General features: G+C 32.6%; 1 protein-coding gene across 6 annotated transcripts in view; it reads left to right on the top strand.

The window, feature by feature from the left end:
• NECTIN3 (nectin cell adhesion molecule 3) overlaps nt 1-25,273 on the top strand; it is a 130,492-nt gene that overhangs the window by 48,463 nt on the left and 56,756 nt on the right. For 3 of the 6 annotated variants that reach the window (XM_033211346.1, XM_033211349.1, XM_033211348.1), the window contains exons 5-7: nt 3,147-3,298; nt 22,594-22,732; nt 24,779-24,860. In XM_033211346.1, coding sequence (XP_033067237.1) covers nt 3,147-3,298; nt 22,594-22,732; nt 24,779-24,860 — 373 coding nt within the window. Of the gene's footprint in view, nt 1-3,146; nt 3,299-10,923; nt 13,929-22,593; nt 22,733-24,778; nt 24,861-25,273 lie in introns of those variants that run through there. The other 3 variants (XR_004437118.1, XM_033211347.1, XM_033211345.1) reach the window with 3 other exon arrangements.

The raw sequence follows: 25,273 nt of genomic DNA, 5'->3' as shown, positions 1-25,273 counted from the left end.
AGAGTCGGGAGGAATCTGTTGTTTTGTGGTGTATCTTTTAACTTGCTCTTGGCCTCCTTCTAGTTTTCTGAGGTACACTGAGTTGAACTCCAAAATTTTTGTTTGATTCTTTGGACCAAAGTGGCTGCTTTCTCATCCAAGTGCTTTTCATAAGCAACCCTTCACCCTAAAGTACAACTTTTCAACTTTGGGACTATTGATATTTTAGGCCGAAATTATTTTTTGTAGTGGGCAGTCCTGTGAATTGTAGGATGTTTTGAAGCATCCCTGGGTTGAGAAACACTGACCTAAGGCATATATTGTTTTTTAAATCTATTTTCTGTCTTCTAAAAGTTTGTTGAAACATCTTGTCTGTTGAATTCTGCCTCCTGTTTTCTCCTCTAAGGTTTTTAATAACTTTTTAATTTCTGTACTCTTTCTGGTGGGATTTTATGGGAGTTAGGAAGCACTATATCTGGTCAATCAGTTGTCTTTTTTTTTTTTTTTTTCTGAATTTAAAAAATTTTATTTATTTATTTATTTATTTATTTATTTATTTTTTTTTTTTTAAATTATACTTTAAGTTCTAGGGTACATGTGCATGACGTTTATATCATGTATAACTCCCCAATGCAATCCCTCCCTCCTCCCCCCTCCCCATGATAGGCCCCAGTGTGTGATGTTCCCCTTCCCGAGTCCAAGTGATCTCATTGTTCAGTTCCCACCTATGAGTGAGAACATGCGGTGTTTGGTTTTCTCTTCTTGTGATAGTTTGCTAAGAATGATGGTTTCCAGCTGCATCCATGTCCCTACAAAGGATGCAAACTCATCCTTTTTTATGGCTGCATAGTATTCCATGGTGTATATGTGCCACATTTTCTTAATCCAGTCTGTCACAGATGGACATTTGGGTTGATTCCAAGTCTTTGCTATTGCGAATAGTGCCGCAATAAACATACGTGTGCATGTGTCTTTGTAGTAGAGTAATTTATAATCCTTTGGGTATATACCCAGTAGTGGGATGGCTGGGTCATATGGTACATCTAGTTCTAGATCAATCAGTTGTCTTTTAAGCATAGATACTATTTTAAAGGTAGAGAAAAATTTTCATTTACATTTTAAAAAATGGGAAGCAATCATTAGTTAAGATTTTTATTTGATAGAATATTTCTAAAAGGCATACAATTCTGGATTCTCATCCCAGTGTCTTAACTTCTACATGTCTTTTTTGAGTAAGTCATTTAACCGCTCTAATCCTAAATTTCCTTGCCAATAACTACTTCGTAGAGTTTTTGTGAGGTACAGACAATGAATATAAGTCATGTAACCTAGACACAAAGGCATAGAATATGCTTTTGTTGTAGGTTTAATGTGATATTTAGATATTTCTAACTCTAAGTAATTTTACAATTTCTCAGAGAATTAAAGGGATTAAAACTTCGAGCCCAAAGTACAAAGGTAATTGTTAAGACATATATAATTTATTTTCATTGTTATCCTTGTAGAAAGAGTTTACCTTTTGAAAGACAATACTTGCAAAAATTTTCTTTCCAAAGCCTTCTAAAGGAAAAGGTTGGGTGCTTTTATTTTTGTTTCTTAAGCCATGTAAGCATATTATCTTTATTCTTCAGTGCTGAATTAAAGTACTATCAACTCCAAAAGATTTTACAGATTATTTTACCACTCACTGCACTCGAGATTGCAAAACAGAATTATTCTATCTATTCTTCAGTGTTGATTTGCTTCTTTCCACCTTTTTATTATTGTTCTTATTCTCTGTGTAATAATTTGTTAATCTTCTATGTACTTACCTAATTGAAAATAGAAACTATGTTTTATTTACTTCCGTATCTCAGCACCACCAGCAAAGCAGAGTATGGCAAATAGTGGGCTCCTAGTAATTGAATGAAGGAATAAGTAAATAAACTTTTTGAAAATTTACTTAGCCTAAACTGTAGTAGTTGAGGCCTAGCTTTACTTGACTTTTTAATCTTCTTCTTTTTTTTTATTTTGAGACAGAGGCTCTGTCACCCACGCTAGAGTGCAGTGGTGCCATCTTGCCTCAATGCAACCTCTCCTTCCTGGGTTCAAGTGATTCTCCTGCCTCAGCATCCCAAGTAGCTGGGATTACAGGCACCCGCCACCATATCGAACTAATTTTTGTATTTTTATTAGAGACAGGGTTTCACCATGGTGGCCACACTGGTCTCGAACTCCTGACCTCAAGTGATGGGCTTGCTTCGGCCTCCCAAAGTGCTGGGATTACAGGTGTGAGCCACTGTGCCCGGCCTTATCCTCTTACTTTAATAAAAAACAAAAACAGCAACAACAAAAAAAACACTTTAAGCTTTAAAAACACTTATTTGTTATTTTTTTTTTTTTTGTATCCTCAGGTTAGAAAAGTGATTTTTAGCAGTGTGCTTATTTCCATTACAGTGAATGGCTTTAGAGTTCTCATAGTGGGACTCTACATGGTTTAGAGCAATATGTATACTAGGTATAGGACCTCTTAGCCAAATTAGTGTAAATACTGTTGAAAAGACTTATTATTGATACCACATGGTTTCTTGGTTTTTATTGTCACAGATGCCCACCTTACACATGAAATTATTTTATAAGAAGACCCATTTTGCTGCTTTAGAAACTATCTTTGGATGGAGCACAGTGTCTGTTTGCATTGGCATCAAATGATGCTCTATAAATGTGTTATAGAGGGTGCTAAAACATTACATATTTAAGTAGGATGACTTTGCATGAAGAAAATTGTAGATATGTCATGAATAGATCTCTGATTCAATGAGAATTTTAATTTACTTGATACTGTATATATGTCTTCAAATAGTATATTTTTCTAACTTCCAGTTTTCTGAATAAAACTTCTTTAGTTATATTTTTTCTCTGCTTTTCTGCTGTTTTATTATGTTGGCAGAGCCACTCTTACATGGACTGCTATTTTGGAAGAATGGGTGTTCTTAATGGCCTTTATTAGTTCATCTTTATTAAAATGAAAATTTGTTACTTTTTTTATACTTTCATACTGAATTTTGTCTAAAAGATGCTTTTTTATTTTGACTAGTATCTCAAACATATAGTGTCTCATTTTAACTAGCTGTCAATAAATATAGTCTGAAGATATTTAAAATAATTTTATGCATTTTAAAATCTAGGTTGGATGGACAATGGCCTGATGGTTTATTGGCTTCAGACAATACTCTTCATTTTGTCCATCCATTGACTTTCAACTATTCTGGTGTTTATATCTGTAAAGTGACCAATTCCCTTGGTCAAAGAAGTGACCAAAAAGTCATCTACATTTCAGGTAAGTTACTATCTGCTTGCAAAATGAGTTATTTAAAATATTTCTGAATAATCATAGTAACAATATACCACAATAATTTATACTTGTAAAGGTAACAGTTCCTCAGAGTGAAGTTTTCCCAAATAATCTAAAAGGAATATGATAAAATAGCCCTATCCTGAGATAGGTATGTAATGTGGCATCCCTTATTAAAATGTCAAAGTGTCTATGCAACAAGTTTATATACATTTTGATGCCTGTACATATAGTTAATTTTTCAGTTCAACAGTACTGTTTCTCTAACATATAGTATGACTTTCTAGATTAATTTATCTTTGCACTAAGAACAAATAGTGATTTTTTTTTCTTTTGCTTTAATGCCCACTTTGTACACAGTTGTTTAATAAAATGGAATATTAAATTTGACGACTTGGCTTGTTAAATAACATTGTTTCCCACTTAATATGGGACTATACCATATTGTGTTACCAAGAGGTGAAATAGGAATGCTACTTAAAATGTGTTAATGAAATAAAATGTATGATGTTTTTTATTGTCCTTCAACCACTGACAGCTTAGATTTTTCACATTCTGTTTGTGTCACTGTGAATATTTTTGTTAATTTGGCTGAGTATAAATTTTGGCATTCATAAAATAGCTAAAAATACATCTTTTCCTGGTTGTGGCTGCAAGTAATAAATTATCAATTGAATGCTTATTTATAAAAATCCAATAAAATATTTTGAGCATCTCCTTACTGATACAAGAATGTAGCCATCTTCCTGTCTAACAAATGGAAAATTAAGAGGGAAAAGGAAGAGAACCTAAGAAACGCAGGTTTGTGTGGTAATTATGGAATAAATAGTTAAGGGTTTTACCTTTGTTCAAATCTAAAACTAGATAAATTAGAGGTTTTGGCGAAATTTTGTGCTTGCTTAATTGTTATATTCTCCATCCTTGTGTGATCAGTCTAAGAACAGTACCATGTATTAATGTATTATTGTCTTATGGTACTCACCACAGTTTTTAGTTGTTCGCTCATTTCCTTGCTTATTATTTATCTTCACAATTCAGCAATTTGTGCTTGCTTTATTCATGACTGTATACTCAGCAGTGAGCATTGTGCCTGGCACATTATAGAGGTGCAAACTTTTTTTTTTTTTGCGTGACTCTAGCAAGAAGCTTAGAACTGTATACATCCCTAACCCTTTCTGCAGTTATCAGTGCTTTGGTGGAAATCTATATATATATATATATATATTTTTTTTTTTTTTTTTTTTTTTTTTTTTTTGAGGCATGGTCTCGCTCTGTCGCCCAGACTGGAGTGAGTGCAGTGGTGGGATCTCAGCTCACTGCAGCCTCTGCCTCCCAGGCTCAAGCAATCCTTCACCTCAGCCTCCAGTAGCTGAGACTACAGGTCTCGGCTGGGCACCACTATGCCCAGCTAATTTTTGTATTTTTTTAGAGACGGGGGTGGTCTGTCTGTGTTGTCCAGGCTGGTCTTGAACTTCTGAGCTCGAGTGATCTGTCCACCTCTACGTCCTAAAGTGCTGGGATTACAAGCGTGAGCTACTGTGCCTGGCTGGAAATCTGAATGAGGTTACATATTAGTATATTACTCTCTCTCTCTTTAATTAGAGAATAAGCCAGGGAAGTGCGTAGTTAAAATATACTTAAGGACTGTTTATTTTGTGTTTCTGTTGTACAATTTGGTGTGGGTTATTACTTGTAAAACTTAGACTCAATATGTCTATGTAATCATTTAAATATCAAGGCTTGGCTGGGTGTGTTGGCTCACACCTATAATTCCAGCATTTTGGGAGGCCGAGGCAGGTGGATCACCTGAGGTCAGGAGCTTGAGATCAGTCTGGCCACCACGGTGAAACCCTGTCTCTACTGAAAATACAAAAATTAGCCAGCATGGTGGTATGCACCTGTGATCCCCGCTACTCAGGAGTCTAAGGCAGGAGAATCGCTTGAACCCAGAAGGCAGAGGTTGCACTGAGCCCAGATCGTACATGCATGACAGAGCGAAACTGTCTCAAAAAAAAAAATTAATTAAAAATAAATAAATAAATATACAGACTCATTTTGGACGCTTTTGTATGTACTGATTTAATTAATGATATCCTAAATTTATACTCTTTTATCATTCTGAGTTCAGTGTTAAGTACTCCTGACTTGTGTGTCCAGTTGCCTATTAATGATCATTAACTCTGTGTAGTAGTTTAGTAGGTATTTACAACTTAACATATTCAAAACAGAGGTCCTGATGTTTCTGTTGCTTCTTGATACCAAACATATTTCTGTACTCATCTTCCTTCTTTCAGTTACTGGTACTTCTTTCCTCACATTTGTTAAGGATACAACCCTTGATAGTTATTCTTGATTTTGCCTTTTCTCTCACACCCTAGTTAATTCATTAACAATTCAATACCAGCTCTTCCATTATATTAAATACAGAATCTTACCAGTTCTTCAACTCTTCCACTAGCTACTACACACTAGTCTAAGCCATAAGCCACTCTTACTTCACTATTACAATAACCATTTAATTTCCCTACTTTGCCTCTATCCCCCTTCAGTTTGTCAGCAAATGAGCAGCTAGGGTGGTTCTTTTAAAGGACATGTCAGCTCATGTCACTCCTCTCCTCAAAACCTTCTGTGGGCTTCCCATTTTACCCACAATGAAAACCAAATCCTTAAAATTGTACTTACAAGACTCCGTACAAGCCCTCCTTCCAGATGATCTCTCGAACTTCATTTCTTACATGTTTTGTTCATTGGGTGAGTCACTACTGGACTCCTTGCTAGGAGCAGGCACATTCCTACCTCAGAGTCTTTTACAGTAACCGTTTTCACTGCCTGGAATGTTTTTACCAGGGATCATCAGAGTTCTTTACCTCATTTCTTAAGGCCTTCACCTTCACCTTTTTCAGCAAGGTCTTTCTTCATGATTATATTTGAAATAAAATACCCTCCCTTCTCACCCCTTTACTACTATTGGTCCCCTTCTTTTTCTTTTTAGCATGTATTGCCATGTAAATTTTATTGTTTTTTATATGCTTCTCTGTTTTTACCCTCAGAACATAAGTCTAAACATAAAGCCTGCTTTAATAACTGCCATATTTTCATTATCTACAATAATGTTTAGCATATGATAGGTGTTCAGTAAAGTTTTGTTGCATGAATGAATTAAATTTGAGAATAAAACAATCAGGAATCAATTTACAAATCCAGAGTCTGCTTTTATGTAACTTAAAAAGGGAACTCAAATTTTGAGTAAATATGAACAAAATCACAGTTTCAGCACTTTTTCGAAGAAGTGGCATTATATGACATAATTTTTGAGGGTGTTTTTTGGAGACGGAGGCTTGCTCTGTTGCCCAGGCTGGAGTACCGTGGCGCTCTCTTGGCTCACTGCCACCTCTGCCTCCCGGATTCAAGCGGTTCTCCTGCCTCAGCCTCCCGAGTAGCTGGAACTACAGGCACATGCTGCCATGCTCGACTAATTTTTTGTATTTTGGTAGAGATGGGGTTTCACCGTGTTGCCCAGGCTGGTCTTGAACTCCTGAGCTCAGGTAATCCACCGGCCTCAGGCTCCCAATGTGCTAGGATTACAGGTGTGAGCCACTGTGCCCAGCAGAGAATTTTTAATTTAATTAATTAATTAATTTATTTATTTATTTATTTTTATTTATTTTTTTTTTTGAGACGGAGTCTCGCTCTGTCCCCCTGGCTGGAGTGCAGTGGCGCAATCTCGGCTCACTGCAAGCTCCGCCTCCTGGGTTCACGCCATTCTCCTGCCTCAGCCTCCTGAGTAGCTGGGACTACCAGCGCCCGCCACCGCGCCCGGCTAATTTTTTTTTGTATTTTTAGTAGAGACGGGGTTTCACCGTGGTCTCGATCTCCTGACCTTGTGATCCGCCCACCTCGGCCTCCCAAAGTGCTGGGATTACAGGCGTGAGCCACCATGCCCGGCGTATTTTTTGAGACGGAGTCTCACTATGTCACCCAGGCTGGAGTGCAGTGGCACGATCTCGGCTCACAGCAGGCTCTGCCTCCCGGGTTCACGCCATTCTCCTGCCTCAGCCTCCTGAGTAGCTGGGACCACAGGTGCCCGCCACCACACCCGGCTAATTTTTTGTATTTTTAGTAGAGACGGGGCTTCACCGTCTTAGCCAGGATGGTTTCGATCTCCTGACCTCGTGATCCACCCGCCTTGGCCTCCCAAAGTGCTGGGATTACAGGCATAAGCCACCACACCCGGCCGAGAATTTTTCTTTTTAGTAATCAATAGTTAGACTTTACTTTTCTATCCAGAGTCTGTAATACAGCATACTACGCTGAGATTAGTTAACTTGTCTAACAACTGCTTGGAGTATGTCAGGTGCCCTAGGTGTAATGCTGCCTTTCCAGAATGACTATTTAGTAAAACTTAGTAGGCTTTTACAAGAGTAAGAAGCCACAATTCACAAAATAAATGACCAATTAATCTTTTTCATTGTTGCATGTACTCATTGTCCTCTAGGAAAAAAATGTTACCTCAGTGTTAAAATAGATATTTAAAAATTTGATAAATTATTTTTAATATATGTTCAATAAATGCATCTTAGGACTAGAGATGAAAGTTCTGCTCAGAACAGAATAAGCAACTCTGAGGGAAATTGTTCTTAATTTTGTTACACATTTTCCCACATTGATAAATGTAAGATTTTTGGATAAGAGGTTTTTGATTTAGGATTGCAATATTCAACCTCAGTTATTAAATTGTACTCTATTATGTAATAGTAATACTCTCAAGGGGTATAGTAGCTCTTTGACTAGTACTTACTGACTACTGGAAATTGTGTTTTTCTGGTTTGCTTTTGATGTATATTTTTCCCTTAACACCTGTTACTTCTCTTTAAATTTAGAAAAGCAAATTTTGATATGTCTAATAAGTGCCACTATGTCTAAAACTCTTATTCCTGTGCACAACTTGAATTTCAGATCATATTGGTTTTAGGATCCAAGTGTGGTATCAGACTTAAGAATTTGCTTACTTAGCAATCCTTAAACTTTAAAATGCATTTATTTCATATATTTAAATAACCCATATGAAGTCTAAAAGAAAAATAGGCCAATTAATTTTTATGACACTAAAAATATACCTTAGAAGACTGAAATATGCCTTTTATGGGGCATTACATGACTTGTTTTATGGTTTGGCAGAACTCATTAGAAAAGGAAACTTAAAGTTCTTCATTTGGGCGAGAAGAACTATGAAAGTCATTATGTCCATTATATACTCATTTATCAGACAGTCAGCAAAGAGTATGAAAAATAATATCTAACTGAAAAATGAGGAGTGCTTTTGGGAAGGATTTAAAATCATGATATGGTGATTAAAAATAATCCTGCCTTATAATAATTGTGACTCTCATTGTAAATTAGAAAACAGAAGAAATATTTTGCATGCATTGTCATATTTCCATTGCTTAAAATGCAAAATAATGAAGTGTTAAATGTCCTTTCTTTCATAGAATGACATTACTAGTGAGGCTCAGTTTTTTTTTTTTTTTTAACATTGATTAAGGAGTGGGATGGTGGGTTGAAACATTTCTAGAACCATGAACAAAAATAAGATTTTAAAATAATCCTTTTGGTTAGATTTTTCTCAAAGCTGTATTTTGTTAAATCTGAGTGAAATGGACAATAGATGACCATTTGTGTTCATATAAAGAAATTTGCAAGTAGAAGTAATAAATGTCACGGTTTCATTATTTAGGATACTTGGTAAAAATGTGTCTTATTTGGTGAGAGCTCAAGTATAGTCACTGTTCTGAAAAAAACTAGCATGTAAAGAACCATGAAAAACTTTAAAACTCTATTGGCAGAAAAGCAAATTATAAATAATTAGATTTTTACTTTAAATATGCTGATGCCAGTTTTTTGTATTTTTTTCTTTGCGAATCATTATGACATTCAATACATTAAAGTTGACTTTCCCAGTACTCCTGCTTCCTCAGAAAATAGATGAATTGTCTTACAAATGATTTCATTTTTAGTCTATATTTTTAATGTTCTAATGCTGTGAAGTTGAATTATGTGAGACTTTACTACTTTTATACTAGACATGATCCTTCAATTCTACACTTGTTTTCTTGAGATTGAATTTGTTCCATTAGTGAATGTTTTCATAAATTAAAACTTCCTTGATTCACTTAAATATACTCTGATAACTCATATTCATCTCAAAGTACTTGACAGGGTTACCTGTTATAAATTTAAACTCATAGAAAATTAGTTATATTGTACTTATTAAATTTTATACTGTACTTGCTAAATTTTTACCACATTCTATACATATGGCATTCCGTGATGAAACCTGTTCAGTAAGTATTTTTCTTTAGCTTGTAATATTAGAATAACTTACCCCATGTAGATTTAGTATTTTTCTAACAATCATTTTTTAAAGCTCTTATCAGTACCACTCATTTAAAAATTAATTATAGGAGATTACCATTTGGGTCATTTATTTCTTTCACTGTGAAGGAAACAATATTTTTAAACTTATCCTTTCTTCAAACTCTACAGTTTTGTGTTACATGACCTATAAATACTACTTAATTGATAATTAACCAGTCTTTAATTTTTGCTATTTATGTTTAGTTGCTTTTTAATATTACTGGCTATTTTCTCTGTTATCTAATGTCAATACACAGGTTCATTTGCATCTAATATTTAAGTATTATTAGAATGTTCTCTCTAAAATATTAGCTGTTCTTTTTGAGACTCCATCCTAAAGTAGTGACATTAAATTTTGCAGATATAGTTGAAGTTTTTAAATTTCTGAATGTTTGGATAACTTGCTCATAGGGTGTTAGACATGGCGATGATATTTTAATTACTTTATAACATATTTTTACTTTTTCTATTAGTCTCTTTTGGTAATAGCCTATCAGGCTAACATAAGTTTAAGCATATGCTTTTTTATTTTTTTAATTACTAAATAATAGTATTTACTATATATCTCCTTCCAAAAATTTTGAGCTTTTTTATTTAAAGAAAATATTTTTGAGAGAATTATTAAACCAACAGCTTATACTATGCCCACTTAACAAGAGTCTATAGTTTTTCATTCTTTTAAAGATATTCTCAGCTCTTATAAAAATAAACCATATTATTGGTAGGTAAAATGGATATTGAGAAAAACTTTAATTTTTTTATGCTTTTTATTTTCTTGAGCTACTGGCTAAGAAAATGTACATTTGAATTATTTGATTTACTTTTTTGTTATGGTAATTATTAAACCGGCTATGTAATAGGACACTTAAGTAATACTCTTCTTTAAAAAAATAAGTACCTCTTTTCTAGAGTACAATATCACTCATAAACTTGGAATGGAAGAATTACAACATAGGTTTACATCATAGGTTTTATTCCTTTCTCTTTATTGGTGACTGACTAAATGTCAGTTTTGTTTTTTTTTAAATAGATAAGTACCACTACATTGTAATCTTAATCAAATTAAGAATGAAAAACTATTGTTACTATGAATATATATTCATTAACTGTGATGTCTTGTCAACTTGCTGCTGAATCAGCCTGCATTGACATTCTTTGCCTTTCTGTGTCTTCTCTGTCTTTACTGTTTCCATTAGATCCTCCTACTACTACCACCCTTCAGCCTACAATTCAGTGGCATCCCTCAACTGCTGACATCGAGGATCTAGCAACAGAACCTAAAAAATTGCCCTTCCCATTGTCAACTTTGGCAACAATTAAGGATGACACAATTGCCACGATCATTGCTAGTGTAGTGGGTGGGGCTCTCTTCATAGTACTTGTAAGTGTTTTGGCTGGAATATTCTGCTATAGGAGAAGACGGACGTTTCGTGGAGACTACTTTGCCAAGAACTACATTCCACCATCAGATATGCAAAAAGAATCACAAATAGATGTTCTTCAACAAGATGAGCTTGATTCTTACCCAGATAGTGTAAAAAAAGAAAACAAAAATCCAGTGAACAATCTAATACGTAAAGACTATATAGAAGAGCCTGAAAAAACTCAGTGGAACAATGTAGAAAATCTCAATAGGTTTGAAAGACCAATGGATTATTATGAAGATCTAAAAATGGGAATGAAGTTCGTCAGTGATGAACATTATGATGAAAATGAAGATGACTTAGTTTCACATGTAGATGGTTCCGTAATTTCCAGGAGGGAGTGGTATGTTTAGCAACCACTGAATGTGACTTAACTATGTACAGTGTTCATTCATACTAGTTGATCATTTTCAGATTGTTCATACTTTTTCTTGAGGAAGAATAAGCTTTTTCAAGTTGATTTTCAAGCTTTTTATATTTTAATCTGACAAATGAAAATGTAAAATCTGAGTTCAGTATATCTAAGCTGCTTTACAATTTTTTTTCAATGCTGTACTACTGTCTCAAGATTTAAATTTTAATGCAGAGTACTTTATTGATGTGAGGCACACAGGTAAGAAGAAATGTCAATATTAAATGTATGACTTATTTGGTACAAAAATTTTTTAAAAAGGGAACTACCTTGACATTGTGTATTAAATGTTTACCTAAGACAATAATCTCAAGTATGTTTGTTTAACATATACCTCTCAAAATTTATCACCACTCAATGACACTGCATCAAAATTGACTATAAAACTAATTCAAGAAATATTTATATATATTTTTTAATATACAAAAAATATTTAGCCTGATGGAATGGCTTTCCTTTTCAAACATTATTTTCTAAGTTTCTATACAAATGAAATCTTTACCTCTGCATATTAATGAGCCTTGCCATAATTACTGTAGAGTGGCTTTTCAAAGATATTTTGTTGCACTAAAACTGTGGTAGTAAACTCAGTGAACATGATGTGTGGAAGAGCATAATTAGCTGGTCAATATTTTTGTCCAAAATACATACAAGAGTAATAAAATACATGCCTTTCAAACGTGATAATTATTAGTTTTTTTTTTCCTTTCTGGAAAACAATTCTTAACATTGTCATGTGAACATGGATTTTGATACATTAGCAGTAGCCTTATTTTAATGCTTTATGTCCTAAACATACTAATAGAAATGAAAAGATGCAGAGAGAGCATTTCAGAATACTGAGGTACTAGTTTTAGAAATGAGACATTTCAGCCAACAATCTATAGAAAGAATTTTCTGGACCATCTTGTTTTAGTTATTTAATGTTGATGTTCAAACGGGTAAATGTATAGAAAGAAAATTTTAGAGTAAACTTGGAAACATTGGATTTAACTAGAAAAATCTAAAGTATAAAATCAGTCGGTAACACTTGCTAATGGATATTGGCATTCATCTCCTTTTTCCTCCTAAGTGTATGTATGTATTTTAAGATTTTTGTTTTTACAATTAAAACTGGAAACATGAGGTTTTTTGTTTTTGTTTATTACATAAATTATGTATATTCCTTCTGAATCGTTTATCTTTTGAGAAAGAAATGTTACCTAAACTTCAAATGTGCTTTTTGTTTGTAAGGTAATTAAATTGCTTCTACAGTGGAGTCTTACAAGATTATAATAATGACAACTATTTTGAAGCTGAAAGGATATGTTTTTCTATTGATAAGTCATTTGAAAAAGTGACTACTTTGCCAGTGCAATGAAGTGGAAGTTAGTAGGAGAATCATAAATATATTATTTTGTTAATAAAAAGGCAAAGTAGTAGGTACTTTTTAAACCCTCCCAACTAGCCGTTTCTCAATATTCATCAAATCTAAAACATTTAGGGGGCGAAATTCTAACATGTTCATAGTATCTTGCAAATGGTGGAAGGTTTATTCTGAAGGATTATAAACTAGTTTTCTTCATTATAACTAGCACTATTTTGTGGAAATTAGAAACCTATTTTATTTCTCTTCCCAAAAGTAATACTTAGTATAAGACTGTAGTATCAGGTTAAGGATACAGGTAAATAAAGTTCACTTATATCTTCTTACAAATGTCTGGGTTTTAATATGGTTAATCACATATACAAATACTACAACTTTTCAGTACAAGTTTTTGGAAGAAAACTTTTTGATAAAACACTGTGATTGACGTAAGTTTATTTTTAATATAAATATCATTGATGAGGTGGCCAGAAGAAAGATGGGTCTAAAATTTCTTCCCATGAAAGATGTAAAACTATGACTTTTTTTTTTAAATCAAAATTTCATCTTTTAAAAATAATGGTTTGAAATACTATATGGATCTGAACAGAATAATCACATTTAGGATTCTATATAAATCTGAACTGGAGTATAATCTGAAAGAGTTTAGCAATGTATTTTAAGAAATATATTTCAAAAATATAAATACTGGTTATGAACTTCCTTTTACATTGTGGTTATGTGTGTGATTGGGTTTTTTTGTTTGTTTGTTTCTTTTGTGTTTTTTTGGCGGGAGAGTGTGACCTGGAAAACCACAAGTGAGTATTTGACATATTCTGTATCCTTAATCCAATCATTTGGCAAACTAGAAGGTTTCTGTGTTAGAAGAATCTAATACTAGTGCTTAACACTTTGGGAAGCATTGCACTGTTGTTTATTAGAACTTTATGTATATTTACTGTACATAGAGACTTGTTTGAAAACATGAATAGTCATTAAATAAACATATTGTTAAATTAGTTTTTGAATACCAGTGATATTCATAGCTATTTGACAGGTATATATGAAAGTTCTACTATCTTGAAAAAAAAAATATTTGTACTATTTTTTGCCATTTATTTATATTTATTTCTTTCATATGGTTTAAACTGTTTTTGCATTTTTGTAAATTCACTTGAGAGTTTTCTTTCACACTGGTTAAAATATTCCAATAATATAATGAAGATGAATGCAACTCTTATTTTTTCTGCCATTTTTATTAAAATACATTGAAACTAAAGTAGGCTAGGGGTTAACTTTAAAAGTGATATTTGAGAAGTGCTTTAGAGTTGAAAGATTTGGTATTTTACCATGTGCCTAGTAGGGTTCTATTTGCTAAGTCTAATATTAAGGAAACTATTAAGGTTTTTCAGTAGTAAGTGTTGCTTCTAATAGCCATATACAAGAAAGTTTTATAAGATAACCCATGGCTAAATATTTTGCATTAAGGAGCTGTAGGAGTACAGTGTGTAAGTACAGAAATAAAGAGAAATGTAGTCATTTTAAATGTGAAAACATCTGATTTGAGTTTGTTTTTGATAAATACTGCTAAAACACAGTATATGAACAAGTAAGAAGTTTATGTATGAAAGTAATCAATGTAAAATGTAAGAAAGGGATAAATGGTACCCAATTTGAATTTTTAATTCTAATAGGGGAGTAGATTGTAGATTGAATTGTCTTTCCTGTTTACTTGTTAATTAGAAAATGCATCCTTCATAAACAGCTCCTTTCTCAAATTTTTCGTATATTGTGTTTGGGTTTGGGTTTTAGTTTGTACTATCGCTAAGTTTTGGGTTGTTTTTGTTTGGTGGTTTTTTTATTTTGTTTTGTTTGTTTGTTTCTTTTTTAACCAACCTGTGTATTAAGTGTTAGCCCCAGTAGCCATGCAAGAAATCTTTAAAGTTTAAAAAGTTATTTAGAAGCATATTTCTGTAATAAGTTCATTGCTCTGTGTTACTTTCTTTGTCCTCATTATATTTACTAAATGTATGTACGTGTGTGTTTGTATAATGATCATTGTATTTGCTAAAGTGTGTAACCTAGTTTATTTTAATTAACAAAATGTAATTAATGATTTGTGGGAATCAGAAACCTGTTTTCTCTTCCTGAAACAAGACTATAATATCAGGTTGAGGATAGTTGGCATGTGGGCCACTATACAATTTTTTCCTTTTTTTTTTTGGTTTTAGGTGGTTGGGTTTTTTCCTTCCACTTTTTAAGTTCAGGGGTGCATGTACAGGTTTGTTACACAGGTGACGTGCCATGGTGGTTTACTACAAAAATCAACCCATCACCTAGGTATTAAGCCCAGCATGCATTAACTATAATATTTGATTTTTATTTTTTTTAATTATACTTAAATTTCTAGGGTACATGTGCATAATGTGCAGGTTTGTTACATATGTATACTTGTGCCACGTTGGTGTGCTGCACCCATTAATTCGTCAGCACCCATCAACTCGTCATTTACATCAGGTATAACTCCCAATGCAATCCCTCCCCCTCCCCCCTCCCCGTGATAGGCCCCGGTGTGTGATGTTCCCCTTCCCGAGTCCAAGTGATGTCATTGTTCAGTTCCCACCTATGAGTGAGAACATGTGGTGTTTGGTTTTCTGTTCTTGCGATAGTTTGCTGAAAATGATGGTTTCCAGCTGCATCCATGTCCCTACAAAGGACACAAACTCATCCTTTTTAATATTTGATTTTTAATTAACCATTTAATTCCCAGTCATGAATTAACGTTCTCCATAGTTATAAATTATCTCTGCAGCTGTAGCTCTTAAAACTCATTTTAGATGTTTTTGCTATTACTTTGGCATAAGTCAAATTTTATATATTGGCTTTTAATTTGGAATTAACACGTTTTATAAGGTTATTTCTTAAGTTGACATTTAGTGTTTTTTACTTATTTTTGTGAGCTTCTTTGATTAGAAATGCCATTGCTTTGAATTGTTTATAATCACCTTGTGATGCATCACTTTGTTTCCTATTTCTGGCTTTTTAAACTGTATTTTTTAAACTATTTTTGACCAGGGTTTTTCTTTGATAATACACAATTAGACTGGATTGTTTTTTCCCTTCTTGGTATCCCAATAAAAAAATTCATGCATGAAACAGTCTTTCAGGGGTTTGCACAGTAAACCAACTTTTATCTGTTTTTTTAAAATGCTTTCTGTTTATATATTTGTTTTTTTTTTTTCTGTTATAGTCCAATCATCTGCTTTTTTGTGAAGTACATATAAACTTTGACTTGACCACTTTGACTTGAGTAGTGTTAGGTTTTTATCAAGAGCTTGAAACCAAAATTGTTTACAAAAGCTTTGCCTTGTATTCCCTTAGGTATCATTTATTTTCTTGAACCTTCGTGACAGTTATGTTTATTTCAATTTAGAAGGATAAAACATGATTCAATTTTGGGATATATCTTGTTTCATTTGCCTTTTAGTTAATAGCTGCTGCTTTTTCTGGCTGTTTGCTAATGAAGCTGATTGAAAGTGACCTTTTAGAGCAATGACCTTTTAGAGCAATAACTATAGAATGTAATCTTCAAAACTTGAGAATAGTTTAGAGCCTCATTTCCTTATATGCATAGTATTGCTACATAGACATAATAATGCAAGTTGTACAGTCTCAATTACGAGAAATATCCCAGGGAAAACCTAATTGTAAAGTGACAGTTTTATCTAAAAGCCAAAAGTAGGATCTAGGTGACTTGGTCTCTCTTTAAAAAAGGAAAAACAAAACAACAACAACACAAAAACTTCTTATTATGGAAAATTATACAAAAATAGGACAGAATAATGAAATGGACCTCCATGTACTAGCTTCAGTTATCATCAATTCCTGGTCAGTCTTATTCCATTTTGACCCCTACCTATATAATCCCTCCTGATTTTATTTCAGCTGTAAATAAATCAGTATATAGCTCTGAAAGATAAAGACCATTTTAAAAACCACAGCATCATTATTACACCAAAAATTAATAATTCCCTAACATTGTATCAAGTGAGCATTCAAATTTCTAATCATATGTATTTTGCAGTTTTAATCAGGTTTTCTAAATATGATCCATTCATGATGATTGATAGAAATATCTTTTACTCGATTTACCCCCCACCCCATTTTCTTTTGCAATTTATTTCTTAAAGAAACTGCTTCATTTGTTGTAAATTTTTCTGGTTTAAAGTCTGCCATTTGCATTCCACACACATCCCTCTGTGTTTTCTGTAAATTGGTAGTGAGATCTAGAGCCTTGGTTAGATTGAGGTTTAATTTGAAAGCAAGATTACATCATACATAAGTGGTGCTATGTTTTTCCATCAGAAAGCACATAATGCCTACTTTTTTGTGTGTGATATTTGCTGTCATTTGGTGCTCGATGCCTAGATCAGTTAACCCTGTTCTTTTACCATATCATATACTTAGATGTCTGAATAATTGTCGTGCTGTTTCCTATCAACTTCATCTATCATAACCTCACATCCTCTTCTAGTTTTTATTTCTCCTCTTCTCCAGATGAGTGAAAACTCCTTTAAGTGTACCTACCAGTTCAAAATTAGTATGTACTCCCATTATACATGAGCTACTACAGCAGTTTGTTACATGCATTATAAAATATTCAAATATGGAAATTTTAGATATCTGATGATATATTTAACATGTTAATTTTTTCTCATAAAACTAAGATTTGGGGGAAACAGTATGATTGCATTTCATTTTAAAAGTTAACTTTTTATTACTAAAACTTTTGGTAAAACTACGTGATTGTTCTTCATGCATTTTTTATTTTCAATTTTATACCTTTTGATTCAGTGATTGAAAGGTCTCATATCATGGTCAGTGTATGTTGATACTTGGTTTTTAGATGTGATAACTAAAATGCCACCTCTCAAGTAGATTCAAATGGAAGAAGTACATTGTTTGGATGTTAACAGTTTTCATCCCAACCACTATTTTTAGAGTGTATCTTTATGTCCTGGATATTTGATTGTTCAGTGTCTTGCTAATCAATAACGTCTCCTTCACATTAGCTACTCTTTCAGCACATTATAGGCTTAGTATGAGGTTTATTGTTAATGAGTAAATGTAAATATATTTTAACTGGTCTGCTGATGCATTTGATCTTTTTTTTTTTTTTTTTTTGGTTGACTTGTTACATCTGGTTAGATTGCCATGCAAATTTTACTTCATACTGTAGCTAACTGATAAAATTTGTGTATTAAGAGTAAGATATCTGTATTGCCAGTTATTAGTACCAGTATTAGTGTTATGTGGGAATTTTTTGCCAATTATTTGCAGGAATGATACTGGGAATAAATGCTTTCTAGTATATAACATGTAGATTAGCACTGATACCTCCACAGAGTCCATGTGTCTTAGCTGTTTACCTGTCACATGGGACACTCATACAATTCTTCCTTTACATTTTTGACTACTGGCTGAATCTACATAAGTCACTAGTTCATTCTGCTGAGCTCGCATGAATCGTGTCACAAGACGTGAAGGAACAACCAAGTGAAGCGCTGTCTACTTAATTTTGTTCTGGAACTATCCCATTTCACTCTCACCATAGATACAGTGGGCGCTCTGTGTGACAGGAAAACACCTGATACTTGGACAAGGGGAGCAACCAATGCCAATCCATGTATTATATACTAGTAAACAATTATTTTCATGAAATGTCTTTTTTGAAGATAAGTGGTAATATTTCTATACTTACTGGATGATATATATTTTGTGGATTCTTTGACTCTACTTTGGGGGATTTTGCTATTACCACGTAAAATTTATCCCTGCGTTCCTGGCACTTAGCACAAGGCCTGACACATACTAGGTGCTTGGGGTAATTTTTTGGTTGAGAGGCTGAGGAGACTGACCTGATCCAAATAGAGCACTTTAATAAATAAGTAGTGAGACGTAAATGTTTGGATGGATATAAAAGCTAGTAAGTCATATTGAGAAGATAAACATTAAAGGGGCTGTTACAATTGGAGAATGGGATTGTTTATGGGGAAAAATTGGTAATACAATAATATATAATATGGGAGCAAATCAAAGGTGGGAAGATAACTTTGTAAACCAACACATAAACCTGTGATGCCATCACTAAAGTTTTGTCAAAGGGCCTGAAGAGAAAAAATAGGGCGTGTCTCAGTTTTTTTAGATGTGAATTAGGTGTACACATGTTTCAATAGCTTTACTTTAAAAAATTATTTATGAATGATTAAAAAACTTCAATTATCTATAATATTTGTGTACTTTTTTCCAAAAAATAATTAAATCATTTCTTATATCCGTATTCATTTTTTTATGGTTGGTAGCTAGTTGATTTTTAAACATCTTCCCCAGAAGACATGTGCATGCTGTCTTTTTATAAGTGTGGCAGTATAATCTTGTGTTGGGGAATGCTCTTTTTCTATTTTTGGAGGTAAGTTTCCAGTGAATATGAGTTACCATTACTACTGTGATAACAGCAAGCTGGTCTTTTTAGCAATGCATGCACCAGTCTTTTAATGGTAAATATTCTATAATATTTGTCTTGTTTTCTGCCTCTTGTAAGCATATATTGCTCTTAGTAGAACATCTCCTTAGGTTGATGGTAATGTTTCATGTTATTCACTCAGTAAACTACCTTAGTGTTTAAAAATGCTGTGTTTATACATTTGATCACTTAATTTTTTTCCTCTATAGTGGTTTGGTTGGAATACAGAGTCTATGTAGTATGTATGTGTTTATTTGGGCTGAGATATGCAGGAAACAGTGTTGAGGCTAAATTCTCAATTTTTGTCAGAATACTTGCTTATTTCATCTGCGATATGTGGGAAACAGTGTTGGGGCTAAATTATCAATTTTCATCAAAATACTTGAATGTAGAAGATTCAAGCACCTCCTTTGCTTTCATACTGGTTTTCATCAACTGTTAATACCCTTAAATTATTAACACCTTAAGTACTTACCTCTTTTTTTCCCTCAATTAGAATCAGAAAAGAAAACATGAAAAATATCCCATATGCATATTTAGCATAATCAATTGACCTAAATAAAGTAGATTATCTAGTTGGGAAATAGATTCATATCTAGTTTGTCCTCCATTTGCTCATTTCAGCAGCTACCAGCCTATTCTAATACTACGAAGAGGTATCGGAGAAAGAGGATACATATGATAAAGAATGAATGGAACCAGGTGAAATGAAGATGCCTAAATTAAGATAGAAGGAAGTGTTGTGATACAGTCAACTCTCACAGAATCCTAGAGCTAAAAATTTTATAAGACTAGTGTGACAAAATTAGGTAGATTGTAATTAAAATGTTTAAGAAATAATATATATGTAGACAAGCATTACTTGAATATATTAAAAATAGTATTTAAAGTTGGAAACTAAAGAGATTAAAAGTCTACATTATGTTGTTTTATTACACATCACTACCAAACCTCAGATTATTGCTGAAGTTAAATGAAAGGCTTTCTTAGAGGAGATGTATAGTTTGATAAAAATTTGTAATGATCTCTAGATTGAGAATCTCAGTTTGGCCTCACTCAAAGAGTAACATGAACTTTTCAAAAGCAATTTTGAAAAAATTTGTCATCAAAATAAGAACAAAAATTTAAATTCTGTACAGTTGGGCAAACATGATAGGTCATCTTTAGCAAAAGAAAAATTTCCAAGAGAGGAAAACCTTTAGAATAATTGATGTGGAGTAAATAACGTACTGGACAATTAGTATTTTTTATTTGTGCCACTGACTAGAGATGTATGACCTTGGTCAAATGACATAATCTTAATAGTTTTAACTGGCCTATTATTAAGGATTGAGTAAGACCATCTACTTTATGGCTGTGTTCAGTGGTCAAAGCTATAATCTATATGGTGGGGAAAATGATAATAGAGATTATCCATAGGTCATCCCAAATCTCACATTTACAAGTGCAGAATGATATTTGGATGTACTGGATTTCAATTTTTTTTTTTAATCTAGTACATATCCAAATAGAGATAGATTAGAAAATTGAGCAACAATAGATAAACCAGGCTGTTATTAGCAAATGAAGGTCACCATGAATGATTGGGTTATAATGTTTCGGAATCTATACATTGGAAACGTTATTGAAATGAGTGACTTGCACTTACTGGTGTAAGATTTTTATCTCAAAATGAGTCTAACAAAATAAGCCATTAATAAACTCAGGATTGTTAGTATTCTGAAGACATTTTTTATAATTTGAAAGAAAGTAAAACATTCTTTTTGGTAATCTAAACTACCATGTTACTCACATTTTAATAAAAACAATTGGAAAATACTTATGTATTTATATGGGAATACTATCATGGTAAGTAGGTGAAACATATTTCAAAACCAACAGTGCTAATTCTGTAACTTTGCTGTGTCTGGATCCCAACAATTATTGCAGTTATTTAAGAGTATATGTGAAGATTATGTCAATTTAAGTAAAGCTGAGACCTCTTCATTCGTCTATATTAATGTTAACAAAAACATTCTTGTCTTCCAACAAGGGGTAACAGTGGAGGCTTCTACCCTCCAACCTAACTTTATTTCTTTCTGTGCTCTCTACTATTCATTGATTGAATGGTCTTGGCAGATTATTTAACTTCAGAACTGCAATATCTTTATTTATAGAATGTTATCTCAGTATCTTTTTTTTGTTGGTAAGAAAGACAAAACAAAATCAGATGTGTGAAGGAACTTTGTAATTCACGAATCTCCACAAAATTTAGTTACTGGATTTAATATAGGCGAAATTGTCAAAGTAATACTTACACATAAAGATTGTTTTGTTACATTCCTTAATACTTAACATTTGAAAATATGTAGTACTTGTAATAGTTTTAGTACATTCCATTATTTGGGAGTTCATAAAATTGTGATTCAATTTTCTGGGAAAAGTGTGAAATGCTAGCAGCCAAATATGTTTTTTAAATCCTTTCTTACAAAATTGTGGTGCAGTGTGGGAAAGAGAAGTTGGTATTCAGAGATGACGTATGTCTATGGCCAGGAGATAGTAAGAATTTCTATTTAATGTTGTAGTAGAGAAGCTATTTTTAGTGCACTTTGTATTAAATGTGCATGAATTAAGGGAAATTTTGTGCAAGTCTTGTTTTAATATTTACATTTTAAAATACTTTTCAAATTTTACAATGTCCAATGTCAAATGTTTTTTTGATATGAGATATTTTCTGTTTTGCACCTGAAATTTTTCAATTTTGTTAATAGTTTTTATTTTAAGAGAATAAAAGTGCTAAATGTCTGTATTACTGGTCATTTATATTAGAGAATACTGATTTTTAAAATTACCTTTTAGAGTACAAACTTAAAATTACTTTCATCTTTTTCTCTATCTTCTTCTCCAGATACTCTTTGCATATCGAGAATATATTCTCTGGTGATGTTTGGGGATACTTACATAATTTTTAAAAAGTTAAGTTGAGGTATTAAAGTAATATAAGAAAGAAGGAAGGGTTTTAGCATAATGCCACTAAACCTAATGAATCAAATTTGAGGTCCTATAACCTGGCTCTTGAATAACATACTTCAGCCAAATAGTTTGCACATTGTAGAAAAGGTATGCAATTTCAAGAATTAATTTTAAGATTATTTGAAAAGCCTAATTTTTGTTACTTTACAGATGTTCCATTTAAGCAGACCTCTTCCATAGCTGTAGCTGGAGCGGTAATTGGAGCTGTTCTTGCCCTTTTCATCATTGCTATCTTTGTGACTGTGCTGCTGACTCCTCGAAAAAAGAGACCATCCTATCTTGACAAAGTGTAGGTAACTGTTTCTGCCTTTGTTCAACTATGCATATCAGTATGTGTCTATGTTTACCTTTACAGCTCCTCATAAAGAAATTAAGGGATAGAAGTAAGGATAATATTAGGCCTTTGTTAGATGACCCTAGTTTTATCAGAATATCTCAAACTATATCTTGGTAAATGAACATTGTCAAGGGGCTGCTAGAAGTACAGAACAGCTTTACATTTTTCACCTAGAGTGTATTAGACATCTTTCTAGAGGGTAACATAGTAATACTTTATGTTGTCCTGCCTTCTAAACAGAAATGTAGGCCTTTCATGAAGTGGTAACCAAAAGACATATAAAAATATCTTTGAAGTTTTCATGGCTTCTTCAGATTGTATATGCATGTCTTATGTATAGATATAACTTTGAACTATCAAGTTATTAAATAGATTGAGTTTTATAACTTTTTTCTTAAAAACACTTTTTTTGGTGAATTGTAAAATATATATCTTCTTATTTAAAGAATAAGCAATATTTTTATCCTAGTCATTGAGATAGAATTGTAAGGCAGAAATTGCACCTTGCAGTAGAATCAGATGACCAGTGTCTCAGTTCTGTTAATTCCATCAACAGCTTTATTGCTTCATTTGAGAAATATGAATAATGCTCTTCCTACTTGCCTCACATGGTTGAGATGATAGTAGAATAAGATAATATTTTATAAACTGTGAAGCTCTTTACAAATGGAATTCTTTCTTATGTGGTTTATTAATGTTTTATGTTAGGACGTAAGATAGTTCTTCTGTCTTCATAAATGCTTTGTATATGTCTTTGCTTCTCTAATTTGGCACAATTATAGTACTAGTCTTTGGATCAAAGACACTTGTGTGTCAGTTACAGCTCTGTCATGATCAAATTAGTACTATGACCATGAACAAGTAAGTTACTTTATCTCAATGAGCCTCAGTTTTCTCACCTGAATGGCCTATGGCACCTTGGAGCTAGAAATTTGCTGTGATTTTCGTTAGATAAGAAGAAACAATTATTTAAACAAAAAGATGAAAAAATGCTCTTTCAGTATAATACTTGTGGGACTGGAGTCCTTCAGTCTTCAAGAGCGACTAGCATGTGGTTACTTAATCTTAATTTCCAGATTATCTTGGCTTTTCTATAATTTCAAAAACATAATGTACTGGTAGGCTAACAAATTAATGTAGCCATTTTATTTATCACTTAAGTTTTAATCATTTAAAATACTAGTTTATGTCCATGGAGACATTATTACACCACAGAGAATTTATTACTTCAGGATCTATAGTTTTCATTCCCTTTATCCTTTAATATAGATAACTTTTTGATTTTCTAAGCACAAGTACTAAAAATGTTATCTGTGATCTTCAAAAGCATGAGACTATATTTATAAAATCTTGTAAAATGCAGAGAGCTACAAGGTATATTAAAACCTATATTTGTTATAAGTAAACAATTTTTAAAATATATGAAAATGTTGATTTTCTGATATGCAACTTTGAAAAAAATAAATGCATTCCCTAAAAATGTATCGATTATTTTGTTTATTTCAGATAGCAAAATTTATAATGGTTTGTAGGTTGAAAATATTAATTATCTGACCAATATTGTAAGAGTGACTAGAGCTTTTGAAAATCAGTTTTGGAAGTATTTCTAAAATACAGTGTAAATATTTCTTATTGTGACACTTTGGAGGAAAGTGTAGTGACACTCTAAAATGTTGATAGACATAGTCAAATATTAAAACATGCCCTAAAGTCATGTCGTATACTGGATTACTTAATTTCAGTTCTTCTATTTTAATTCTTTCTGTAAACATGATTAGTTCTACATACAGGAACCTTTAACACCAATGTTTACTTTTATTTTTGATCTTTGATAGATTCATGGCAATCTAAGAACTGAATTAAACATGTAGGCTAGTGTAAATATTATGTAGTATGAGGAAAATATTCTCAAAAATTATGAGAACCTTGATTTTCTTTTGCTCTTTTTTTTTTTTTTTCCTAAATGTGACAATCACAATTTTAACCTTTGCAATGCAGGATTGACCTTCCACCCACACATAAACCACCTCCTATGTATGAAGAACGATCCCCACCTTTGCCTCAGAAAGACCTGTATCAGGTATGTGTTCATGAGTACACTTAAGATAATGTAAGATACAATAAAAAAATACTAAGCCATTTATATTATTTCTTTCAAAACGTTGTTCAGTCATTATACATTAAAGATTACATAGCAGTACCTAAGTTTTAACTTGCTCAGTCATTTCTCTGAAACATTTAAGAGATCAAATTTTGTCAACGAACAAGTTGTTATGGCCAGTATAAATAAGAGAAATCAACATTACATTAGGCTTTTTACTAAATACTTGTTGAAGACTTACTGTTAACACAGTTTTATTGACATACAAGTTTATTGTAAAATAAAAAATAGAAAATTAATATCTATTGAAGGGCTTCTTTTCCTTGGAGTGTACAGTATTTTATTCTATTTTGGAATCAGTTCCCATTAATTCATGTGAAAGTATGATTCAG

This window comes from Trachypithecus francoisi, unplaced genomic scaffold (genome assembly GCF_009764315.1).
Source record: "Trachypithecus francoisi isolate TF-2019V2 unplaced genomic scaffold, Tfra_2.0 Lachesis_group0, whole genome shotgun sequence".
In the NCBI taxonomy this organism is placed as follows: domain Eukaryota; kingdom Metazoa; phylum Chordata; class Mammalia; order Primates; family Cercopithecidae; genus Trachypithecus; species Trachypithecus francoisi.
The sequence above is the reverse complement of the archived record's forward strand: the minus strand, read 5'-3'. Positions and strand labels throughout refer to the sequence as shown.